Here is a 21,568-nt window from a genome sequence, read left to right as displayed (position 1 = left end):
ATGGTATATTGATGGTTGTCAAATATTTCTTTTTTTTTTTTTTAAATTAGGCCAAAAACAAAAATAAGTTTCATAAGATTGAACAACATCCAAGCGAAAGAGATGGAGTTGTCATATTTTTTACTAAAGAATAATTAAATGTAAATTCGTTTACTTAAATTTTTTTTACTAAATCTGGGGGCACGGTAGTGCCCCCGCCAAGTCGAGTAAAAAAAAGCGGCACGGCCGTACCATCCTTTTCTCGAAGCAATTCAGGCTATTTTCGACCCCCTATAATTTCGTTGTGGATAAAACAAGAAGCCTGAATTTTCAATAACTAATCAGGTATTAGTTTACTTAAGAATAGTTAAATTTAAATTCGTCACTTTTAGTTAATGGCGCTAAAATCACGCGGGAAGCGCGAAGTTGCGGGGAAAATTTAGTTTTTCAATAAAAACGCTGTTAAAATTAATAATTAGTATTTATTCAATGCTTATTACAATCTTTATATTTTACACAACTTTATCATATCTCAGATTTATCTACTTGAAAATGCTAATATTTGACGTCGATTTTTAGTGAAAGATTTCATTACATACTGAATGTATGTAATGAAATCTTTCACTAAAAATCGACGTAGTAGAGCAGTAAATTATGTCGTTGAAAAAAGGCGGACAGAGTTTCACTATAAGCACAATAGTTTGATAACTAACCGATGCTCTTACGGTGAGGGAAAACATCGCGAGGAAACCTGCACATTCAGGCAACTGGATGTGTAACCATGACCGATCCAACACGGGTTAGGATCCCCTGCAAAGGTTGCGGAGGTCGGACGGGAGTCGCTTCGTGTACAAACCTGACTCACCCAATCCAGGGTCCATGGTCCAAGGCGCACCCCGGGCTCCTCTCCAGAGTGGTGAGGAGGCAACTGGGACTACAAACCAGATCAAATATCAATATTGCTCCTTTTATTTCAATACCTAAAGAAAGGAACTTGTGACGTCATGCCCGGAGCTCTATATAAGCCCCGTGCCTTCGCCTTTGGTCTGCTTCAACGCTCACCAAGTTAAGCAGCTCGCTATCCTCCGGCGGCTACTTGCTGGATCTCGTGTCTAAGGCTAAACCCACGCCCTCTTAAACATCGTTAAACTAGTCCTTACAAAGGTTGTAGTTACTCTATGGATCTTTAAAATTAACTCTATGCCTCTTACGTCACAGACGTATTTCAACTCTAATTCTAAGTAGATAAAGTCTAAGATTAACATTCCACACGGGCTGTGTCACTCATACATTCGCCGCATACGTCGCTCATAAAAACGCTAGGCATTAATATAATTAGTTCATATCTCGTGTAGTACACTTGGACATTCCATGCTGAGGACACTGCTGTGAGGTCACCTTGTTTTTGGATACTGCGAAAGAAAAGAACATACATACATACATATGGTCACGTCTATATCCCTTGCGGGGTAGACAACGTCAACAGTCTGGAAAAGACTGAATGGCCACGTTCAGCTATTTGGCTTAATGATAGAATTGAGATTCGAATAGTGACAAGTTGCTAGCTTATCGCCTAAAAAAGATACCCAAGTTCGTGAGCCTATCCCTTAGTCGCCTTTTAAGACATCCATGGGAAAGAAATGGAGTGGTTCTATTATTTTTTGTATTGGTGCCGGGAACCACACGGCAAAGAAAAGAACATTAAAGAAAATGTTATAAACGTGAATGAGTTTGTTTGTTTGTTACCACTTCACGTGTTATCTAATGAATTAATCTTCTTGATATATACATACATAAAACCACGCCTCTTTCCCGGAGCGGTAGGCAGAGACTACCTCTTTCCACTTGCCACGATCTCTGCATACTTCCTTGATATATTATCACGTATATATAATTCAGAGTCTGGAAAATGACATAGTGTACCTTTCATCCCGGTAAAAACTATAGTTCCCGAGGGATTTGAAAAACACCCGTAATTTTTATAGGTGACGCTGTTGTGTCGGAGGTTGTATATATAGCTCCAATCCGCGAAATCTTTGCTTGCGCGATTTAGGTTTTCCTCTATTTTTGACTGACAGCGTCGCGTGATTTTATTTTTTATTGTTGTGACTTGTGGCGTATAGATACCTCCACAAAACTAATGTACATAATGTACAAAAATAACTAAAAAATTAATACATACATACATATGGTCACGTCTATATCCCTTGCGGGGTAGACAGAGCCAACAGTCTTGAAAAGACTGAATGTTAACATTTATATCTTTTTAAATTAGAATTAAAAAACTAATGTATAATATAAAGGGTCAGGTCAAAAGTACCCGAAACCGCCGAGCTTGCCTGAAGAGAGTTATGAATGTGGATGAAGCGAAGGAAATATGCAGAGATCGTGGCAAGTGGAAAGAGGTAGTCTCTGCCTACCCCTCCGGAAAAGAGGCGTGATTTTATGTATGTATGTATGTATGTATAATAAAATAATACTTACTCAAAATATCCTGTGTTATTATGATATGTTGGCCCATCACTATTCTTATTGTGTTCCTCAGTCAAATCCACGTAAACTCCGCCGTGGTAAAACCTATATCCGCCATCTTTAAGTCTCGTTATTGCAAACCTTAAAGTGAAAAAGATTATATTATATACATATGTTTGCATTGCCACGATCTCTGCACACTTCCTTCGCTTCGTCCACATTCATAACTCTCTTAATACAAGCTCGGCGGTTTCGGGTACTCTCGACCTGACCCTTTACCAGGACGTCCTTGATTTGATCAAGATACGTTCGTCTAGGTCTTCGCATGGTATGTATGTATGTATGTATGTATGTATGTATGTATGTATGTATGTATGTATGTAAATTTCTCACAGCAGGCCCACGACAGCATATATAATTAAGAGTCTGGAGAATGACATAGGGTACCTTTCATCCCGGTAAAAACTATAGTTCCCGTGGGGTTTGCGAAAAACCTGTAATTTTTATGGGTGACGCTGTTGTGTCGGAAGTTAAACATAATATATATAGCTCTAATACCGTGTGGTTCCCGGCACCATTACAAAAAAGAATAGGACCACTCCATCTCTTTCCCATGGACGTCGTAAAAGGCGACTAAGGGATAGGCTTATAAACTTGAGATTCCTCTTTTAGGCGATGGGCTAGCAACCTGTCACTATTTGAATTTCAATTCTATCACTAAGCCAAACAGCTGAACGTGGCCATTCAGTCTTTTCAAGACTGTTGGCTCTGTCTACCCCGCAAGGGATATAGACGTGACCATATGTATGTATGTATGTACTTACTTAGGTACAGCGGTGCAGTCTGCCAACACGACGCTTTGCGGACATTCCTGTTTCTCGACTCTCTCGACAGTGCCGTGTAATGTGTTCACTGTAGATTCTTGAACACGGCATTCCTCTGAAATATCATAATGTATATTATATTACATACATATAGGCACGTCTATATCCCTTGCGGGGTAGATAGAGCCGACAGTCTTGAAAAGACTGAATGGCCACGTTCGGCTATTTGGCTCAATGATAGAATTGAGATTCAAATAGTGACAGGTTGCTAGCCGATAAAGAATCCCAAGTTTGTAAACCTATCCCTCAGTCGCCTTTTACGACATCCATGGGAAAGAGATGGAGTGGTCCTATTCTTTTTTGTATTGGTGCTGGGAACCACACGTTATACCACATATTCCACCCAACATAACATACTTGGGTTTCTTTTTTAGGCGATCGGCTAGCAACCCGTCACTATTTGAATCTCAATTCTATTATTATGCCAAATAGCTGAACGTGGCCATTCAGACTTTTCAAGACAGTTGGCTCTGTCTACCTCGCAAGGGATATAGAGGTGACTACATATAAGACTGTATGTAATTCATCAACACCAGCGATGCGTCTTGGTTTTTGCAAGAACTGAAAAAGCTTATCCCTATGTTGTCTCTTACGCCATCTACGAGAAAGTGAGGATTCCTGATATAAATATACTAGTGCCGTGTGGTTCCCGGCACCAATAAAAAAAAGAATAGGACCACTCCATCTCGTTCCCATGGATGTCGTAAAAGGCGACTAAGGGATAGGCTTATAAACTTGGGATTCTTATTTTAGGCGATGGGCTAGCAACCTGTCACTATTTGAATCTCAATTCCATCATAAAGCCAAACAGCTTAACGTGGCCTATCAGTCTTTTCAAGACTGTTGGCTCTGTCTACCCCGCAAGGGACATAGACGTGATTATATATATGTATGTATGTTATATACTCACTATACAGTCCAATTTTCTTCAACCTTTGCACTGTAGACAGACTATCCAGATATTGAAATGTGTTTGATTCAAACGTACTAAACTCCGAAACATTTTTATCATTAGCACTTATAGTCGTATATCCGGAATCCGTTTGCTGGAAATAATTAATACTTATATTTATAAAGCTGAAGAGTTTGTTCGTTTGTTTGAACGCGCTCATCTCAGGAACCCACTGGTTCGAATTGAAAAATTTGTTTTTGCGATAAATTTATCGAGGAAGGCTGTAGGCTATATAAAATCACGCTGCAACTATAAGGAGCAAAGAAATAATGGAATATGTTAAAAAAAAAACTGAAAAAATTATTCATTCTAGAGGGCTTCAATGATGCCCAAAATAATTATTCTACACGGACGAAATCGCGGGCACAGCTTGTTTATTTATATGCAAATATAACTTATTATCACGCATAACAGAATACATTAGAGTACATATATTTCTTTTTTGTATCGTGTGGTTTCCGGCCCTTTATAAAAGGACCACTCCATATCATTCCAATGGAAGTCGCGAAAGGCGGCTAAGGGGTAGACTTGACATTCTTCTTTTAGGCGATGGGCTATCAACCTGTCACTATATGAATCTCAATTCTATCGTCAAGCCGAAAAGTTGAACGTGGCCTTCCAGACTCTTCAATACTGTTGGCTCTGTCTAACCCGCAATAGATATAGACGTGTATATATGTATGCATGGACATCTTATGTCCATGATTATTACCTTGACAGTTATAGAACGAAGCGGCCCATACGCGTAAAGCCTCTCGATCTCCATGAATTTATCCAGTAATGCGTCTGGTATTAGCGAGCTGAGGAACTCAGCTATATTGTTCACCAGTTTCGGCATCTGTGAGAATTTATTGTTGTTAAACCATCAATTATTACAAAACTAGCAACCCGCCCCGGCTTCGCACGGGTGCAAAATTCGGAAAAAATTATACATAAAAACCTTCCTCTTGAATCACTCTACCTGTTACAAAAAACCGCATCAAAAACCGTTGCGTAATTTTAAAGATTTAAGCATACAGACAAACAGACTAAAATAGCGACTTTGTTTTATACTATGTAGTGAAGAACAAACGACGGTTCCCGGCACCAATACAAAAAAGAATAGGACCACTCCATCTCTTTCCCATGGATGTCGTTAAAGGCGGCTAAGGGATAGGCTTACAAACTTGGGATTCTTTTTTAGGCAATTCAGGCTAGCAACCTATCACTATTTGAATCTCAATTCTATCATTAAGCCAAATAGCTGAACGTGGCCATTCAGTCTTTTCAAGACTGTTGGCTCTGTCTAGCCCACAAGGGATATAGACGTGACCATATGTATGTATGTAGAACAAACGACGGCCTCTGTGGCGCAGCGGTAATACGCTTGTCTGTGACACCGGAGTTTCCCGGGTTCGAATCCCGGTAAGGGAATGATGAGAAACTTTCTCTGATTGGTCTGGGACTAGGTATTGCATGTTAATCTAAAGAATTATTTATTACAAAAAAAAAGTATCGATGAGTTGGTATCTCGTAACACAAGTTTCGAACTTACTTCGAGGCTAACTCAATCTGTGTAATTTGTCCCGTATAATATTTATGCCATCAAAAACATCCTGTAAAAAAACCCAAGTCTCGCAGCTCAGTCTTTCTACCGTACAAAGTTGCGAGATCCATGAAATACCAAGTCGGTTAATCTATTTAGTCTCTACTTAAAGGACCTTCCGCCTTAAGTTATTATATAAGTTATTATCATGCCAATATTAAAAATATTTTACGTTTTAAACAAATACAAGGTGACATTTAAAACAACTGCATCCTTTTAAACATATATAACCATGCTTCTGAGCTGTTTGAGCCTATTTTTATTTAAATTAAACGTCATAATTTTCACATTTAAAAAACCCTCAAAAACTACGTCACACGCTTTATTAAAGACCAATACTACAAAAAGAAATTAAAACTAAACATGTATTTACATGTTACATGTCTGAAAAATAAATTATTTTTCTAGTATCAAGATCAAGTAAAGTACCTACAGAGTTGTCGAGATCGCTCAGCTAAATGAATTGTGTCGTTGACCTCTGAATCTTACGTGTCGCTTTTCCGCCGGCCGGGGTGATATTACGTATTTAGGATCGTGGAATTTGATACTTTTATTTTTTTTCGTACTTTCTGAAATATGATTCGATATTTTTCTTTTAACGTTTTTAAATATCCTTTAGATGAGTACACTTAACAGTTAAATTTATGCAGTTGAATTAAAAGTCATCCTGTATATCGACTTGGACATCGGACTTGGACTTGGATTCTGGTGAGGAATTCGGTTGCTGGCCCGTCGTGCTGTGTAGTGTGATGCATACTCATAATCAAATCATGCGATATCAGTCAGTGAGTGACAAAATTCAGAAACTTTAACAAGTTGTCATTCTTGAACTAATGGTTTAAATTGACTGAAATTTTAAATGTACCGTGTTTATATTATGCCTGATTATTTACTGTTAAATTATAGGGGGTTCGAAAGTAGCCTGAATTGCTTCGAGAAAAGGATGGTACGGCCGTGCCGCTTTTTTTTGCTCGACTTGGCGGGGGCACTACTGTGCCCCTAAATTTAATTTTTTTAAGTCTAGATTGGCATGTCATCATTTGTGACCCCGGCGTGATATGAACACGCGCCCTTTTGATGTTTATCGACAGCGCTATCTAACTGATTTCTCGGAACTTATTAGGAGTGGACACGCAATGTTTTGTATGTACTGACTGCGTTGTAGTTCCACCGAATTGCACTAGATGGCATTGTGTTACGTTTTATCGATAACTAATTTACGTTAACTTGTATCGAAAAAATGTAGAGTATGTATAATTTGACTTTTTTGGACAAATTACACTGATTGATTTATTACTCAGATAACCCGTGAAATGGTAACGAACGAACACACATACTTTCGCATTTATAATAATATTTGGGATTACTTTGTGTTCAAGTTCATATTTCAATTCCAAATCCAGCATTACACCATCCACCTATGCGTGGCCTTTTACTAATGGCTTTGTCTACACCGTAAGGTAATACATACATACATAAATCACGCCTGTATAATTGAACAATGTATATGTATCTCAAGTTTATTAGCCTTTCCCTCAGTCGCCTTTTACGACATGGGAAAGAGGTCTGGTCAAGACTACCCGAAACCGACGAGCTTGCATGAAGGGAGTTATGAATGTGGACGAAGCGAAAGAAGTGTGCAGGGATCGTGACAAGTGGACGGATGTGGTCTCTGCCTACCCCCTCCGGTAGAGAGGCGTGATTTAAGACGTAACATTTCAAAAATCCAACAACTTACCTTGTCGTCTTTTACGAAATCAAGACTCAAACTCTTCTCCCAGTTGCGTGATACTTTAGCTTGTGCGAATTGGAATTTTACATCAAATCTTTTTGTCTGTTTGTATGGCTCACTTTTGCTGTAGTATACCATTGATGTAGTGCCGTTGTATTTAAGCGAGACACTGGATATGTCTTGGTCTATCATCGGGTGGTAGTCGACTATGTGACTGAAGTTTAACTGGAAAGAGATATATTACGTTAATTTAAAGCATTCAGTGTCCTTTTTAAAGAGTGTTCCATTTTGTTTTCATTTTGTGTTCATTTTGCTTTTTAGTTTAAAAAAAATGTTAAGGGTGGACAACCCTTACCACAAAGGGGTATGGAAAATAGATGTTGGCCGATTCTCAGACCTACTCAATATGCTCACAAAATTTCATGACAATCGGTCAAGCCGTTTCGGAGAAGTACGGAGACAAACATTGTGACACGAGAATTTTATATACGTATAAGATGATTTATCTTTTTAAATTTTATCAAATACCTACTTACTCACCTTCAAATCTTTCGGATATTCAAAATCGTTTACATCGTAACCGTCGTTATCAACAAAAATCGATACGTTGAATAATGTTTTTGTTATTTTCAAATGAATAGTCGTCACCGATTTCAAGTAAGATTCTGCCGGTGTATCGGCACTGGAAAAAAATGTCAGAATGGAATAGATTAATTTTCAAAACTGTATACCTACAAGGTATCACTTTTTGACGTCACATCACTTAAATCAAATTATAACTACTGCCGCTTCCGAAGCGCATGTGTTGAAGAAGCGGCGGAACAAACTACGCTGCAGCATTTTCACCGGACGTCAATTTACATATATAGAATAGAAAAGATTTATTTTCAAAATTGGATACAAGGTATCACTTATTGACGTCACATCACTTAAATCTAATTATAACTACTGCCGCTTCCGAAGCGCATGTGTTAAAGAAGCGGCGGAACAAACTACGCTGCATCATTTTCACCGGACGTCAATTTACATATATAGAATAGAATAGATTTATTTTCAAAACTGGATACCTACAAGGTATCACTTTTTGACGTCACATCACTTAAATCTAATTATAACTACTGCCACTTCCGAAGCGCATGTGTTGAAGAAACGGCGGAACAAACTACGCTGCAGCATTTTCACCGGACGTCAATTCACATATATGTATAGATCTCTTAAATCTAAATCGTAGATGAATGCACATTGTCTACATTAAAAACATGAATGAATGTAAAACTGAATGATTTCAATACGAATATTTCGTCAATTCTTACGAGAGTATAAATAAATTTAGGCGTTATACCTACTATAACCATTTCTTAACTATACTAATAAAAAAATCACCCTGCATAACTAAAATAAAGTAAAATTCCAACACTACAAACTAGTGACACTATAATCATACATATCCCTAATCACGTCTATTTCCCTTGCGGGGTAGACAGAGTAAATTCTTGAAAAGACTGAGAGGCCACGCTAAGCTTTACGACTTTATGATGGAATTGAGATTGATCGCCGTGTGGTTTACAGCACTTTAGAATAGAACCACTCCATTCTCATGGATGTCGTAAAAGGCTACTACGCCCTGTTGACGTTGTTGAATAAAATGCTGCAGTGCAGTTTGTTACCGCTTCTTCTGCACTGAAGCCTTGGAAGCGTCAGTGAACTTAGTTTTAAGTCAACCACGTTGTTAAAACAAAAAGATTTTACAATTATTAAGCCATAATATGAAGTGTGCTATAATAATGAAAAAAGAAATTGAATTTGAATTTTGAATTTCATTTTATTACACGGGATAGGTTCATGTATACCTACGTCAACACAAACAAAAGTTACAAGTAATAAATAAATAATTACATACATTCATACATACATCCATATGATCACGTCTATATCCCTAGCGGGGTAGACAGAGCCACCAGTCTTGAAAAGACTGATAGGCCACGCTCAGCTGTTTGGCTTAGTGATAGAATTGAGATTCAAATAGTGACAGGTTGCTAGCCCATCGCCTAAAAGTAGAATCCCAAGTTTATAAGCCTATCCCTTAGTCGCCTTTTACGACATCCTTGGGAAAGAGATGGAGTGGTCCTATTCTTTTTTCATATGGTGCCGGGAACCACACGGCACATAAATAATTACCTACAGTTAATTAGTCAATAAAAAAAAAGTCGTACTCACCTGTAATACCAGATTTCTGGCACCAGCTCAAGGTCGAATTCATCATAATCATGACGAGACGCCTTCAACCTCAGGGTTATCACCTTTTCCACATCATCATTCTCTATTGGCAACAGCAGACCACAGGATTCGGTCGTCAGGACGTTGGACAGAAGCATGTTCTTTAGAAAGTACCACAGTTTGTGAAGCGGGTCGAGGAAACTATAAAAATACATAGATATAAGTGCCGTGTGGTACCCGGCACCAAAACAAAAAAGAATAGGACCACTCCATCTCTTACCCATGGATGTCGTAAAAGGCGACTAAGGGATAGGCTTATAAACTTGGGATTCTCTTTTAGGCGATGGGCTAGCAACCTGTCACTATTTGAATCTCAATTCTATCATTAAGCCAAATAGCTGAACGTGGGCATTTAGTCCTTTCAAAACTGTTGGCTCTGTCTACCCCGCAAGGGATATAGACGTGAACATATGTATGTATGTATGTACATAGATATAATCACGTCTTACACTAACTGGGTTGACAGAGACTGTTTAGTCTCGTAGTTGTCTCCTCACGGATTATCAACTAATCTTCTTGAAATTTTCAGTATGTATAATTAAGAGTCTGCAGGGTGAACTTAGTTTTAAGAATTTAATTCGACGTCAACCAATTTTGTGAAACCAAATGTCATGACGATTATTAAGCGATATTGAAGTGTCCCTTAATAACGAATAACAATTATGACTTTAAATTTGAACGACATAGGATACTTTCATCCCGGTTAAAACTATAATTCCCTTGGGATTTGCGAGAATATTGTAAGTATTCTTGTGTTAATAAATAAATATATACGGGACAGATTACACAGATTGAGTTAACCTCGAAGTGAGTTCGAGACTTGTGTCACGAGATACTAACTCAATGATACTATATTTTATAATAAACACTTATACAGGGTGACATTTAAAACAACTGCATCCTTTTAAACATAGACTATACCCATGCTTCTGAGCCGTTTGAGCCTATTTTTATTAAAATTAAACATCATCATTTTCACATTTAAAAAACCCTCAAAATCTACGACACGCGCTTTAATAAAGACCAATATTACAAAAAAATAAAATAAAACTAAACATGTAAATAAATGTCTGAAAAATAAATTATTTTTCTAGTATCAAGATCAAGTAAAGTACAGAGTTGTCGAGATCGCTCAGCTGAATGAATTGTGTATTGACCTCTGAATCTTACGCGTCGCTTTTCCGCCGGCCGGGGTGATATGACGTATTTAGGATCGTAGATTTTGATACTTTTATTTTTTTCGTACTTTCTTAAATATAAACCGATATTTTTCTTTTAACGTTTTTAAATATCCTTTAAATGAGTACACTTAACAGTTAAATTTATGCAGTTGAATTAAAAGTCACCTTGTATAGATCGTTCACAGAAGACAGTTCGTTTCGGTTTTGAAGAAGATCTCAATCCTTACCTTACATCTCCTTTAACTTTGATTCCAAAAATTTTGTCTAATAAACTGACAACAGAGCTGTTATGTATGCAGTCAGAGAAATATCCTGTAGCTCCACCCTGTAAATAAATTGAAATTTTGATTATACATATACATATATATATATGTATATATATATATATATATATATACGGGACAAATCACACGGATTGAGTTAGCCTCGAAGTAAGTTCGAGACTTGTGTTACGAGATACTAACTCAACGATACTATATTTTACAATAAATACTTATATAGATAAACATCCAAGACCCAGGCCAATCAGAAAAGTTCTTTTCTCATCATGCCCTGGCCGGGATTCGAACCCGGGACCTCTGGTGTCGCAGACAAGCGTACTACCGCTGAGCCACAGAGGCTGTCTAAGATTGTAAGATTTCTAGATCCTTCTTCCACCTGGCTTTAGACCCGGTCGCATCCTCATCACGGAGAGGAGCCCGGGGTGCGCCTTTGACCATGGACCCTGGATTGGGTGAGTCAGGTTTTCACAGGAAGCGACTCCCGTCTGACCTCCGCTAGAAGAAGGGAACAATTTTATAAGAAGGGGCAGTTTATTCCAAAGCCAGCACGGCAAAGGACTTACCGTTAGTTCGGGAATGTTAGTCAGGAATCTGTAAAAGGAGGGTATTACAGGAACGAAGGCGTGGATCATGGATGCGAAAAGTGATTTTTTCTGACAGATATTTATGAAAAAATGGGTTAAAAAGTACACTGTACAAAAAGGAGACAATATGTAAGTTACGACCGCAACTCAGTTATATGTGGTCAAATTTCCGAAGACCAAAAACATCTGGCTCGAGCTTGGCACAGGAACCTCGTAATGAATTGTAGTTTGATTTGAACTTAAATCAAAATTCAGTACACTCTGTACATAAATCTTTTTAAAATTGGCAATCCATAAAATATATATATTTTTTTTCAATATTAAATCTCATAAATATATAAATCTGAACAATGTATTCTCTCGTCCACATTCTATTCTAAATTTAATTAATATTGTGAAGTTGACGTTGTTGAACAAAATGCTGCAGTGCAGTTTGTTACCGCTTCTTCTGCACTGACGCCTTGGAAGCGGCAGTTAACCTAGTTTTTAAGTAATTTATTTGACGTCAACCAATGTTGTTAAACCATACGTTTTGACAATTATTAAGCGATATATAGTATCCTATAGTAATGAATAAAAATTTTGATTTTTTTTTGAACTAGCTGTGCCCGCGACTTCGTCCGCGTGGAATAGTTATTTTGGGCATCATATTTATTTTTGCAAACATCCTCTTTTTTTTAGCAAAAAATGAGTACTTCACATCTTTAGTACATTGTTTTACTATATCTTTGTTGGTTTGCGCAGCGTTCGCGTGGATAGCTTGCAGATGGCCGACTCATTCAACTTTCACCTGCATTGTTGACGTTTCCCGTAGGAAATCCGGGATAAAATATAGCCTTCCTCGATAAATAGACTATCTAACAGTGAAAGAATTATTCAAATCGGTTCAGTAGTTTCCGAGATTAGCGCGTTTAAACAAACAAACAAAACAAACTCTTCAGCTTTATAATATTAGTATAGATTTTGAAAACGAAACGAATGCACATATTCTATATTCGCTCGAGCTTATTTACCAGTACTTCAGTCAGGTCGATGTACGCAACATCAGCTTAAAGGACCGTCCCGGGTTCGAATCCCGGTCAGGGCATGATGAGAAATGATCTTTTTCTGATTGGCCTGGGGTCTTGGATGTTTATCTATATAAGTATTTATTATAAAATACAGTATCGTTGAGTTAGTATCTCGTAACACAAGTCTCGAACTTACTTCGAGGCTAACTCAATCAGTTTAATTTGTCCCGTATATATTTATATATATTTAAAGGAGCCGTGAACGTGCCAAAAGCGCTTTAGTATCAGTAGGTGGGAACTGTTGCAATCGCCTCAGAGAATGCAAGGAGATAAATTTTCCGGCTGAGCTCACTGATTTGAGGGGAACCAATAAAGAGTTTCGTCAATGATTATTCCCAAATTTTTGGGATTCCCAAATTATTATTAAAAATTCAAAATTCAAAAATTCAAAATTTTTTATTCATTATTATAGGATATTATTATATCGCTTAATAATTGTCGTATGGTTTAACAACTTGGTTGACGTCAAATAAATTACTTAAAAACTAAGTTTACTGCCGCTTCCAAGGCGTCAGTGCAGAAGAAGCGGTAACAAACTAAATATATAATTGTGCCGTGTGGTTCCCGGCACCAATACAAAAAAGAATAGGACCACTCCGTCTCGTTCCCATGGATGTCGTAAAAGGCGACTAAGGGATAGGCTTACAAACTTGGGATTCTTCTTTTAGGCGATGGGCTAGCAACCCGTCACTATTTGAATCTCAATTCTATCATTAAGCCAAACAGCTGAACGTGGCCTATCAGTGTTTTCAAGACTGTTGGCTCTGTCTACCCCGTAAGGGATAAAGACGTGATCATATGTATGTATGTATTAAATATGTAACGCTATTTCCCAAACATCCTATATAATCTGTGTTATAACCATACCCATTTCTTTTCTCCTCCCACTGTCTTTACGTGCTGGGCGTCTTCAGTGATTAATGCGATCTCTTTCCTCGTGTGCATTGCTATCCCGCCTTTTTTGGAGTGGAAAGAGCTGACCATGTCTTGGGTATTTCTGAAAACAATCATATTAGTAGTAGTTACATACATACATATGGTTACGTCTATATCCCTTGCTGGGAAGACAGAGCCAACAGTCTTGAAAAGACTGATAGGCCACGTTCAGCTATTTGGCTTAATTATAGAATTGCGATTTAAATAGTGACAGGTTGCTAGCCCATCGCCTAAAAGTAGAATCCCAAGTTTATAAGCCTACCCCTTAGTCGCCTTTTACGACATCCACGGGAGAGAGATGGAGTGGTCCTATTCTTTTTTCTATTGGCGCCGGGAACCACACGGCACACCTCATCATCATAAACGTGGATCCTGTGCAAAATAAAAGTAAGTAAAGTTCCTTAATCTAAGTTATTGTTATATTACGAGTATGTTTTCTAGATTCTAAAAAATAAGACACTCACTCTAATCCTAAAGAGACATTGAACTTCATCGGCAGATGAGCAACCACTGAGCTTTGTATGCGAGCGACGTGCTCAGTCTGAAGAAGAATGCCATCAGTGGACAGCGAAGTGAGAGCTATGCCTTGGTATCTGGAATTAAATAACACAATTAGTTTGTAACTAGAGGCCGCCCGCGACTTCGTCCGCATGGAAACCCTATCAATCCCGCGGGAACTCTGGGATAAAAAGTAGCCTATGTGTTATTCTGGGTCTTCAGCTACCTACATACCAAATTTCATGGTAATCGGTTCAGTAGTTTTTGCGTGAAAGAGTAACAAACATCCATACATCCATACAAACTTTCGCCTTTATAATAGTAGTAGGATTAATTGATTGTTGTAACGCATCCTCAATGCTTTTAATCTGCGCTGCCTTTTTAATTATGGATTTTCCTTTTTATTTTGGTTGACTGGAAGAAATCCCGATTGGGATAAGACCGCCATTGTACATATTCTTCTATATCCAATGACTGTTTTATTTTTGTTATATTTATTTTTATGTGCAATAAAGAGTTTACAAACAAACAAACAGACAAACAAACAAACAATGACCGAGTGAGCGAAGTGAACAAAGCGCCTATTCATTAATACAATTTTATCGCTCGGTGATAATTGTAACGTGATAAGTTTGCATCCTCACCACTCTGGAGAGGAGCCCGGGGTGCGCCTTTGACCATGGACCCTGGATTGGGTGAGTCAGGTTTTTACACGAAGCGACTCCCGTCTGACCTCCGCAACCTTTGCAGGGAAACCCGTATTGGATCAATCATGGTTACACATCCAGTTGCCTGAATGTGCAGGTTTCCTCGCGATATTTTACCTCACCGTAAGAGCATCGGTTAGTATTCATTTAATGTGCAGAACTTCAAGAAAAGTACCCGAAACCGCCGAGCTTGCATGAAGAGAGTTATGTATATGGATGAAGAGAAGGAAGTATACAGATATCGTAGCAAGTGGAAAGAGGCGTGATTTTATGTATGTATGTATGTATGTATGTACATCGTAATCACGTTCTCATTTTGACGATAACTTTTCCAGGAATTCAGTCACAAATGTCATCTCTCACCGTAAATGCAAATCATTTCTGATGAGTAAATTCTCCGAAGCTGAAAGATTTCCACGTATCGATGCGAAGGACATGCTTGTAGTATGCAACCTTATTGGTACTCCTGTAAATAAATAATACGGTTTAAATCTATACTAATGTTATAAAGCTGAAGAGTTTGTTTGTTTGTTTGAACGCGCTAATCTCAGGAACTATTGGTTCGAATTGACAAATTCTTTTTGTGTTGAATAGACCATTTATCGAGGAAAGCTTTAGGCTGTATAATAGCACGCTGCAACTATAAGGAGCAAAGAAATAATGGGAAATGTAAAAAAAAAAGGGATAATTTTCATCGCATTTCATTGCCTAAAAAAGAATCCCAAGTTTGTAAGCCTATCATAATCCCTTAGTTGCCTTTTACGACATCCATGGGAAAGAGTGGTCCTATTATTTTTTGTATTGGTGCCGGGAACCACACGGTACTAAAGTAGACTAACAAACCAAAAATATTTTTACGTGAGAATTACGCATGTTATGTGCGGCAAAACCATAATATTATCAACCTGATTTTCAGTCATATTTATATGTTATAGGAATTTTGCTGTCGTAAAAAGACTTTGAATTTTAAATTTCGTAACTTATTTGCAGGCAAACTCATGCCTTGAGTTCATTCAAATGTCGATAACTTTTTTTTGTGAACCGATTTTGATGAAACATACTTTAAATGTTTTTCTGAGTTAAAACAAAGCAATTGGTGAAATTTTTAAGTAAATCGGTTCAGTACTTTCGGAGATAATCGTGATCATACATACAGACAGGCAGACAGACAAGAATTAAAAAAAAAATATTTTTGCTTTCTATTATCCATTCCAAGTGTCCCTCTACCCATTTCAGTCAAAAATACTAAACGTACAGACATAATATTTTAAGTACTGTTTTATTATATACATATATAATATATAGATAAATATTTTTTTAAACATTCTTACCCAGAACACTCGGCAAATGGACTTCCATCTGAGACGGTACTTGTATTAATTGCTGGTTGATGTGGCTCCCGAGACGAAGGAACTCCAGGGCGGAGTACATAGCTAAAAGGGTGGAAAGGTACATACAAACATATAATTTGAATCTTAATTCTATCTTAAAGCCAAATAGCTGAACGTGGCCTATCAGTCTTTTCAAGACTGTTGGCTCTGTCTAGCCCTTAAAGGATATAGACGTGACTATATGTATGTATACATATAATTACGTCTGTATCCCTTGCGGGGTAGACACAGCCAACAGTCTTGAAAAAACTGAATGGCCACGTTCAGCTATTTGGCTTAATGATAGAATTGATATTCAAATAGTGACAGGTTGCTAACACATCGCCTAAAAAAAGAATGCCAAGTTTGTACGCCTTTCCCTTAGTCGCCTTTTACGACATCCATGGGAAAGAGATGGAGTGGTCCACACGGCACGAAAAATACATATGTACATATAACCACATCTTTATCCCTTGCGAGGAAGACAGCGACAACAATCCTCAAAAGACTGAGATGCCATGTTCAGCTGTATGGATTTATGATGGAATTGAGATTCGAATAGTGACAGATTGTTAGCTCACCGCCTTTAAAAAGAATCCCAAGTTTATTTGCCTCTCTCTTAATCGCCTTTTACGATATCTATAAGAAAATATGGAGTGATCCACACTGGACACCACACGCCTCCATGACTTGATAGAATAGAATAGAATAGAATAGATTTATTTTCAAAATTGGATACAAGGTATCACTTATTGACGAAGCGGCGGAAAAAACTACACTGCAGCATTTTCATCGGACGTCAATTTACAAATATAGATCTCTTAAATCTTAATCGTGGACGAATGAACATTGTCTACATTAAAAAACATTAACTAATGTAGAACTAATTATGTCAATACGAATATAAAGAATATTTGATATAGTCGGTATATATATAAAACAAATATATACGGCCGTATTGAGAACCTTCTTTTTTTAAGTTAGTTAAAAAGGACAGTACATCGTAGATAAAAAAAGCGGACGAGGTTCTACTGTACGGCAAAATGAAGCATCAATAATATGCCCTCTGTATATTGTTAACATTGTTATTTATCATTTTGTAATTTATCACATGTAGGTATAGTGATTGAATCTGAATTTGAAATGTCAGTGTCAACAAATTGTAATCGGTGTTGCCGTTGTGTATTAGTCTTTATTCTTTTTTTTTATTTATGCCGGGAACCACACGGCACTGAGCTTACCATCAACAAAGTATTTTCTCGTCTGATTTAAATGCGTCGCGTACACAGTCATATCTAGTACTTTGACGATCACGTCGATGTGGACCTGGGAAAAGTAACATACATATAATCACGTCTATATCCCTTGCGGGGTAGACTGAGCCAACGGTCTTGAAAGACTGATAGGCCACGTTCAGCTGTTTGGCATACTGATAGAATTGAGATTAAAATAGTGACAGGTTGCTAGCCCATCGCTAAAATTAGAATACCCAGTTTGTTAGCTTTTCCCTTAGTCGCATTTTACGAAATCCATGGGAACGAGATGGAGTGGTCCTATTCTTTTTTTTATTGGTGCCGGGAACCACACGGCACACATACATACATATAATCACGTCTGAATCCCTTACGGGGTAGATAATGCCAACAGTCTTGAAAAGACTGAAAGTTCACGTTCACAAATTTGGCTTGATGATAGAATTATTTGACATTGAAAATGATCATAATTAGACAGAGCCTTTACACGCTGCTTATTTAAAATACACATACGAGTATATATGTATTTTGACGGCCTCTGTGGCGCAGCGGTAGTACGCTTGTATGTGACACCGGAGGTCCCGGGTTCGAATTCCGGCCAGGGCATGATGAGAAACGAACTTTCTCTGATTGGCCTGGGTCTTGGATGTTTATCTATATAATTATTTATTATAAAATATAGAGTATCGTTGATTTAGTATCTCGTAACACAAGTCTCGAACTTACTTCGAGGCTAACTCAATCAGTGTAATTTGTATATAAAAAAAAACATTCCTATTAGTGCCGGGAACCGCACGGCACACAACTTACATCATCCACTTGTTTACGTCCCCACGCTGACATTTTCTGCAAAACACTGATCAGTTCATCAATCTTCATAGCTTCCGTGTCGATGTCTTTGAACTCTTTGTACAAATCAGCTGACACTCCTCGCCCGACGAGGTATACCTAAAATGGAATGGTAGAATTTTTCAAAAGAAAATTTTAATTTCATTTGTATAAATAGATTTATTTTTTTTTACTATGAGAACATAGTTTGCCTGAGGGGCATTCACTATTACAGCGGGACGTTTTTAGGCGAGGGCTTGACGCTCCTCCTAACAGCCTTTTCGGCAAAAGCAAGGGGCTCCCAGTTGGGACGAACCTCGGCCTTTGAGCAATGCGAGCAATGCAAACTCGCGAGCGGATGCAACGCTCAACCTTAAGGGTTCTAACTTGACTAAACCTTGCCTTAGTACATTGCGGTACCTGGAAAACGAGCTACTGTTCCTTCTTCGCGCCCTGTTCCGATGGCTGCGATGGGGACGGTATCGATAATCTTGCTTGCCTGGCGGACGCATGGTTATCGGGGTTTAATAGATTTGTATGTACGTACATATATACGTAGAGAAGGAGATCGTAAACGCTGCCAAACGCGAAGGCCGATTGTGCCTCTTTGTCGCTCGTTCCGCGCTCTCGCGTGCACTTCAAGCCTCACATGGAACGCCTCAGAGCGAGGTAACGCCGCACGAGTCATGTTTTTTCGTGCGTGCAGCCGGCTCAATTGAATTATAAGACGTTGTCACGTCAAAATACATTATTATTACCATTTCTATATGCCTTGCGGGGTAGACAGAGCCAACAGTCTTGAAAAGACCGAAAGGCTATATCCGATGTATGGATTTATAATGTTGTGGTCTGGCTAGTGGTGCTGTATTGTATCATATCGTATCGTGTCGTGTCATATCGTGTCGTAACGTATCGTGTCGTGTCGTGTCGTGTCGTGTACTTCTTCTTCGTGTACTTCTTCTTCGTGTACTTCTTCTTCGTGTACTTCTATGTCGTGTGTGTAACAATGTATTCTCTCGTTCACATCCTATTCTAAGTTTAATTGATATTGTGTATTTGACGTTGTTGAAAAAATGCTGCAGTGCAGTTGTTACCGCTTCTTCTGCACTGACGCCTTGGAAGCGGCAGTAAACTTAGTTTTAAGCAATTTATTTGACGTCAACCAATGTTGTTAAACCATACGTTTTGACAATTATTAAGCGATATGAAGTATCCTATATATATAATAATGAATAAAAATTCTGAATTTTGAAATTTTATCGTGACGTGTCTTGTCGTGTCATTTCGTGTCGTGTCGTATCGTGTCGTGTCGTGTCGTATCATATCTTATTATAAGCGAAAATAATTCACTGAAAAATTCGACTTACCGCTGCCTGGTAAGGTCTGAGCCCCCCCGTGGACACCTTCAAGGACACAAACCACGGCATCATCGTCTCATCACCGATCGAGATCAGCTGCAGTGACGCATCACCGTCAGTGACGATCTTGTTGTTCGTGGCCCAATAGACGCTGCTCGGAGCTGGTATGTCATTGATGATGAAAGGTATGTATGATGAACTGGAATTGAAATATTAACATCAGTGCCGTGTGGTTCCAGGCGCCAATAAAAAAAATAAAGTTCATCTCCATCTTCTTCCCATGAATATCGTAAGAGGCGATCAAGGGATAGGCTTATAAACTTGGGATTCTTCTATTAGGTATGTATGATGAACTGGACCAATAAAAAAAATTATAGGTCATCTCCATTTCCTTCCCATGGATGTCGTAAAAGGCGATTAAGGGATAGGCTTATAAACTTGGGATTCTTCTTTTAGGTATGTATGATGAACTGGAATTGAAAAATTGACAAAAGTGCCTTGAGGTTTTCGGAAACAACAAAGAAAAGAATAGGACCACTCCATCTCTTTCCCATGGATATCGAGAAGCGAATTAGGTGATTAAGGGATAGGCTTATAAACTTGCGATCCATCTTTTAGGCGATGGGCTAGCAACCTGTCACTATTTGAATCTCAGTTCTATCATTAAGTAAAACTGAACATGGCCTCAGCACTCAGTCTTTTCAAGACTGTTGGTTTTGTCTATCCCGTATGTGCTGTAGACGTGATTATATGCATGTATGTAAGTAAACAATCACCAGAGAGCGTCGGCAGTCGAATCCGTAAGTTGCCCGGTTTAAATGCGTGATGCGCAGAAAGGCACAGGTTCAAATCCCGCCTCGGCCATGTAGCAATGATTATTTTCGAATTTATGTACACTAGTTGGAATACTGACTAATGCAAGGCGAGGGAAATCATCGCAAGGAAACCTGCACATTCAGGCAACTGGATTTGTTACCATACATACATACATAAAATCACGCCTCTTTCCCGGAGACAGAAGGAGTCAGAGACTACCTCTTTCCACTTGCCACGATCTCTGCATACTTCCTTCGCTTCATCCACATTCATAACTCTCTTCATACAAGCTCGACGGTTTCGGGTAGTTTTGACCTGACCCTTTGTTTTGTTACCATGATCGATTCAATTCGGGTTAGGTTCCCCTGCAAAGGTTGCGGAGGTCAGACGGGAGTCTCTTCGTGTGAAAACCTGACTCACCCAATCCAGGGTCCATGGTCGAAGGCATACCCCGGGCTCCTCTCCAGAGTGGTGAGGATGCGACCGGGACTTAAGCGTTAATCTCAGTTTGGTCCAAAGGTTCGACTATCAGAGAATGCCTTGTGGCATAAAGTCCACTTGTTATACATTTTACGTGCATAAAGTTTAAATAAATCTATACTAATACTAGCTGACCCGGCAAACGCTGTATTGCAAAAAAATAAAAATATGTATAGAATTATAAAAAAAAATGTACTTTGTTGGTTTGTTTGAACGCGCTAATCTCAGGAACTACAGGTTCGAATTGAAAAATTCTTTTTGTGTTTAATAGACAATTTATCGCGGAAGGCTTAAAGCTATAAAACATCACGCTGCAACTTTTAGG

At 38.4% G+C, this 21,568-nt stretch overlaps 1 protein-coding gene across 1 annotated transcript in view; it reads right to left on the bottom strand.

Annotated features, from left to right (window-relative positions):
• Nucleotides 1-630: 630 nt before the first annotated feature.
• The window catches only part of LOC106136572 (uncharacterized), a 37,934-nt gene continuing 16,996 nt past the window's right edge, over nt 631-21,568 (bottom strand). Inside the window, exons 15-30 of the mRNA XM_060953324.1 lie at nt 19,957-20,146; nt 18,572-18,709; nt 17,750-17,834; nt 16,470-16,571; nt 15,502-15,604; nt 14,398-14,526; nt 13,865-13,994; nt 11,290-11,387; nt 9,822-10,022; nt 8,145-8,286; nt 7,611-7,829; nt 5,000-5,125; nt 4,246-4,381; nt 3,276-3,390; nt 2,464-2,592; nt 631-1,391 (exon numbers count right to left, since the gene is read on the bottom strand). Of these exons, the coding sequence (XP_060809307.1) occupies nt 1,238-1,391; nt 2,464-2,592; nt 3,276-3,390; nt 4,246-4,381; nt 5,000-5,125; nt 7,611-7,829; nt 8,145-8,286; nt 9,822-10,022; nt 11,290-11,387; nt 13,865-13,994; nt 14,398-14,526; nt 15,502-15,604; nt 16,470-16,571; nt 17,750-17,834; nt 18,572-18,709; nt 19,957-20,146 (2,197 nt within the window). The 3' untranslated portion in view covers nt 631-1,237. The remainder of the gene's footprint in view (nt 1,392-2,463; nt 2,593-3,275; nt 3,391-4,245; nt 4,382-4,999; nt 5,126-7,610; nt 7,830-8,144; nt 8,287-9,821; nt 10,023-11,289; nt 11,388-13,864; nt 13,995-14,397; nt 14,527-15,501; nt 15,605-16,469; nt 16,572-17,749; nt 17,835-18,571; nt 18,710-19,956; nt 20,147-21,568) is intronic.

Source organism: Amyelois transitella, chromosome 31 (assembly GCF_032362555.1).
Source record: "Amyelois transitella isolate CPQ chromosome 31, ilAmyTran1.1, whole genome shotgun sequence".
Taxonomy (NCBI): domain Eukaryota; kingdom Metazoa; phylum Arthropoda; class Insecta; order Lepidoptera; family Pyralidae; genus Amyelois; species Amyelois transitella.
Note: the sequence above shows the minus strand (reverse complement) of the source record. Positions and strands in the feature narration are given on the sequence as shown.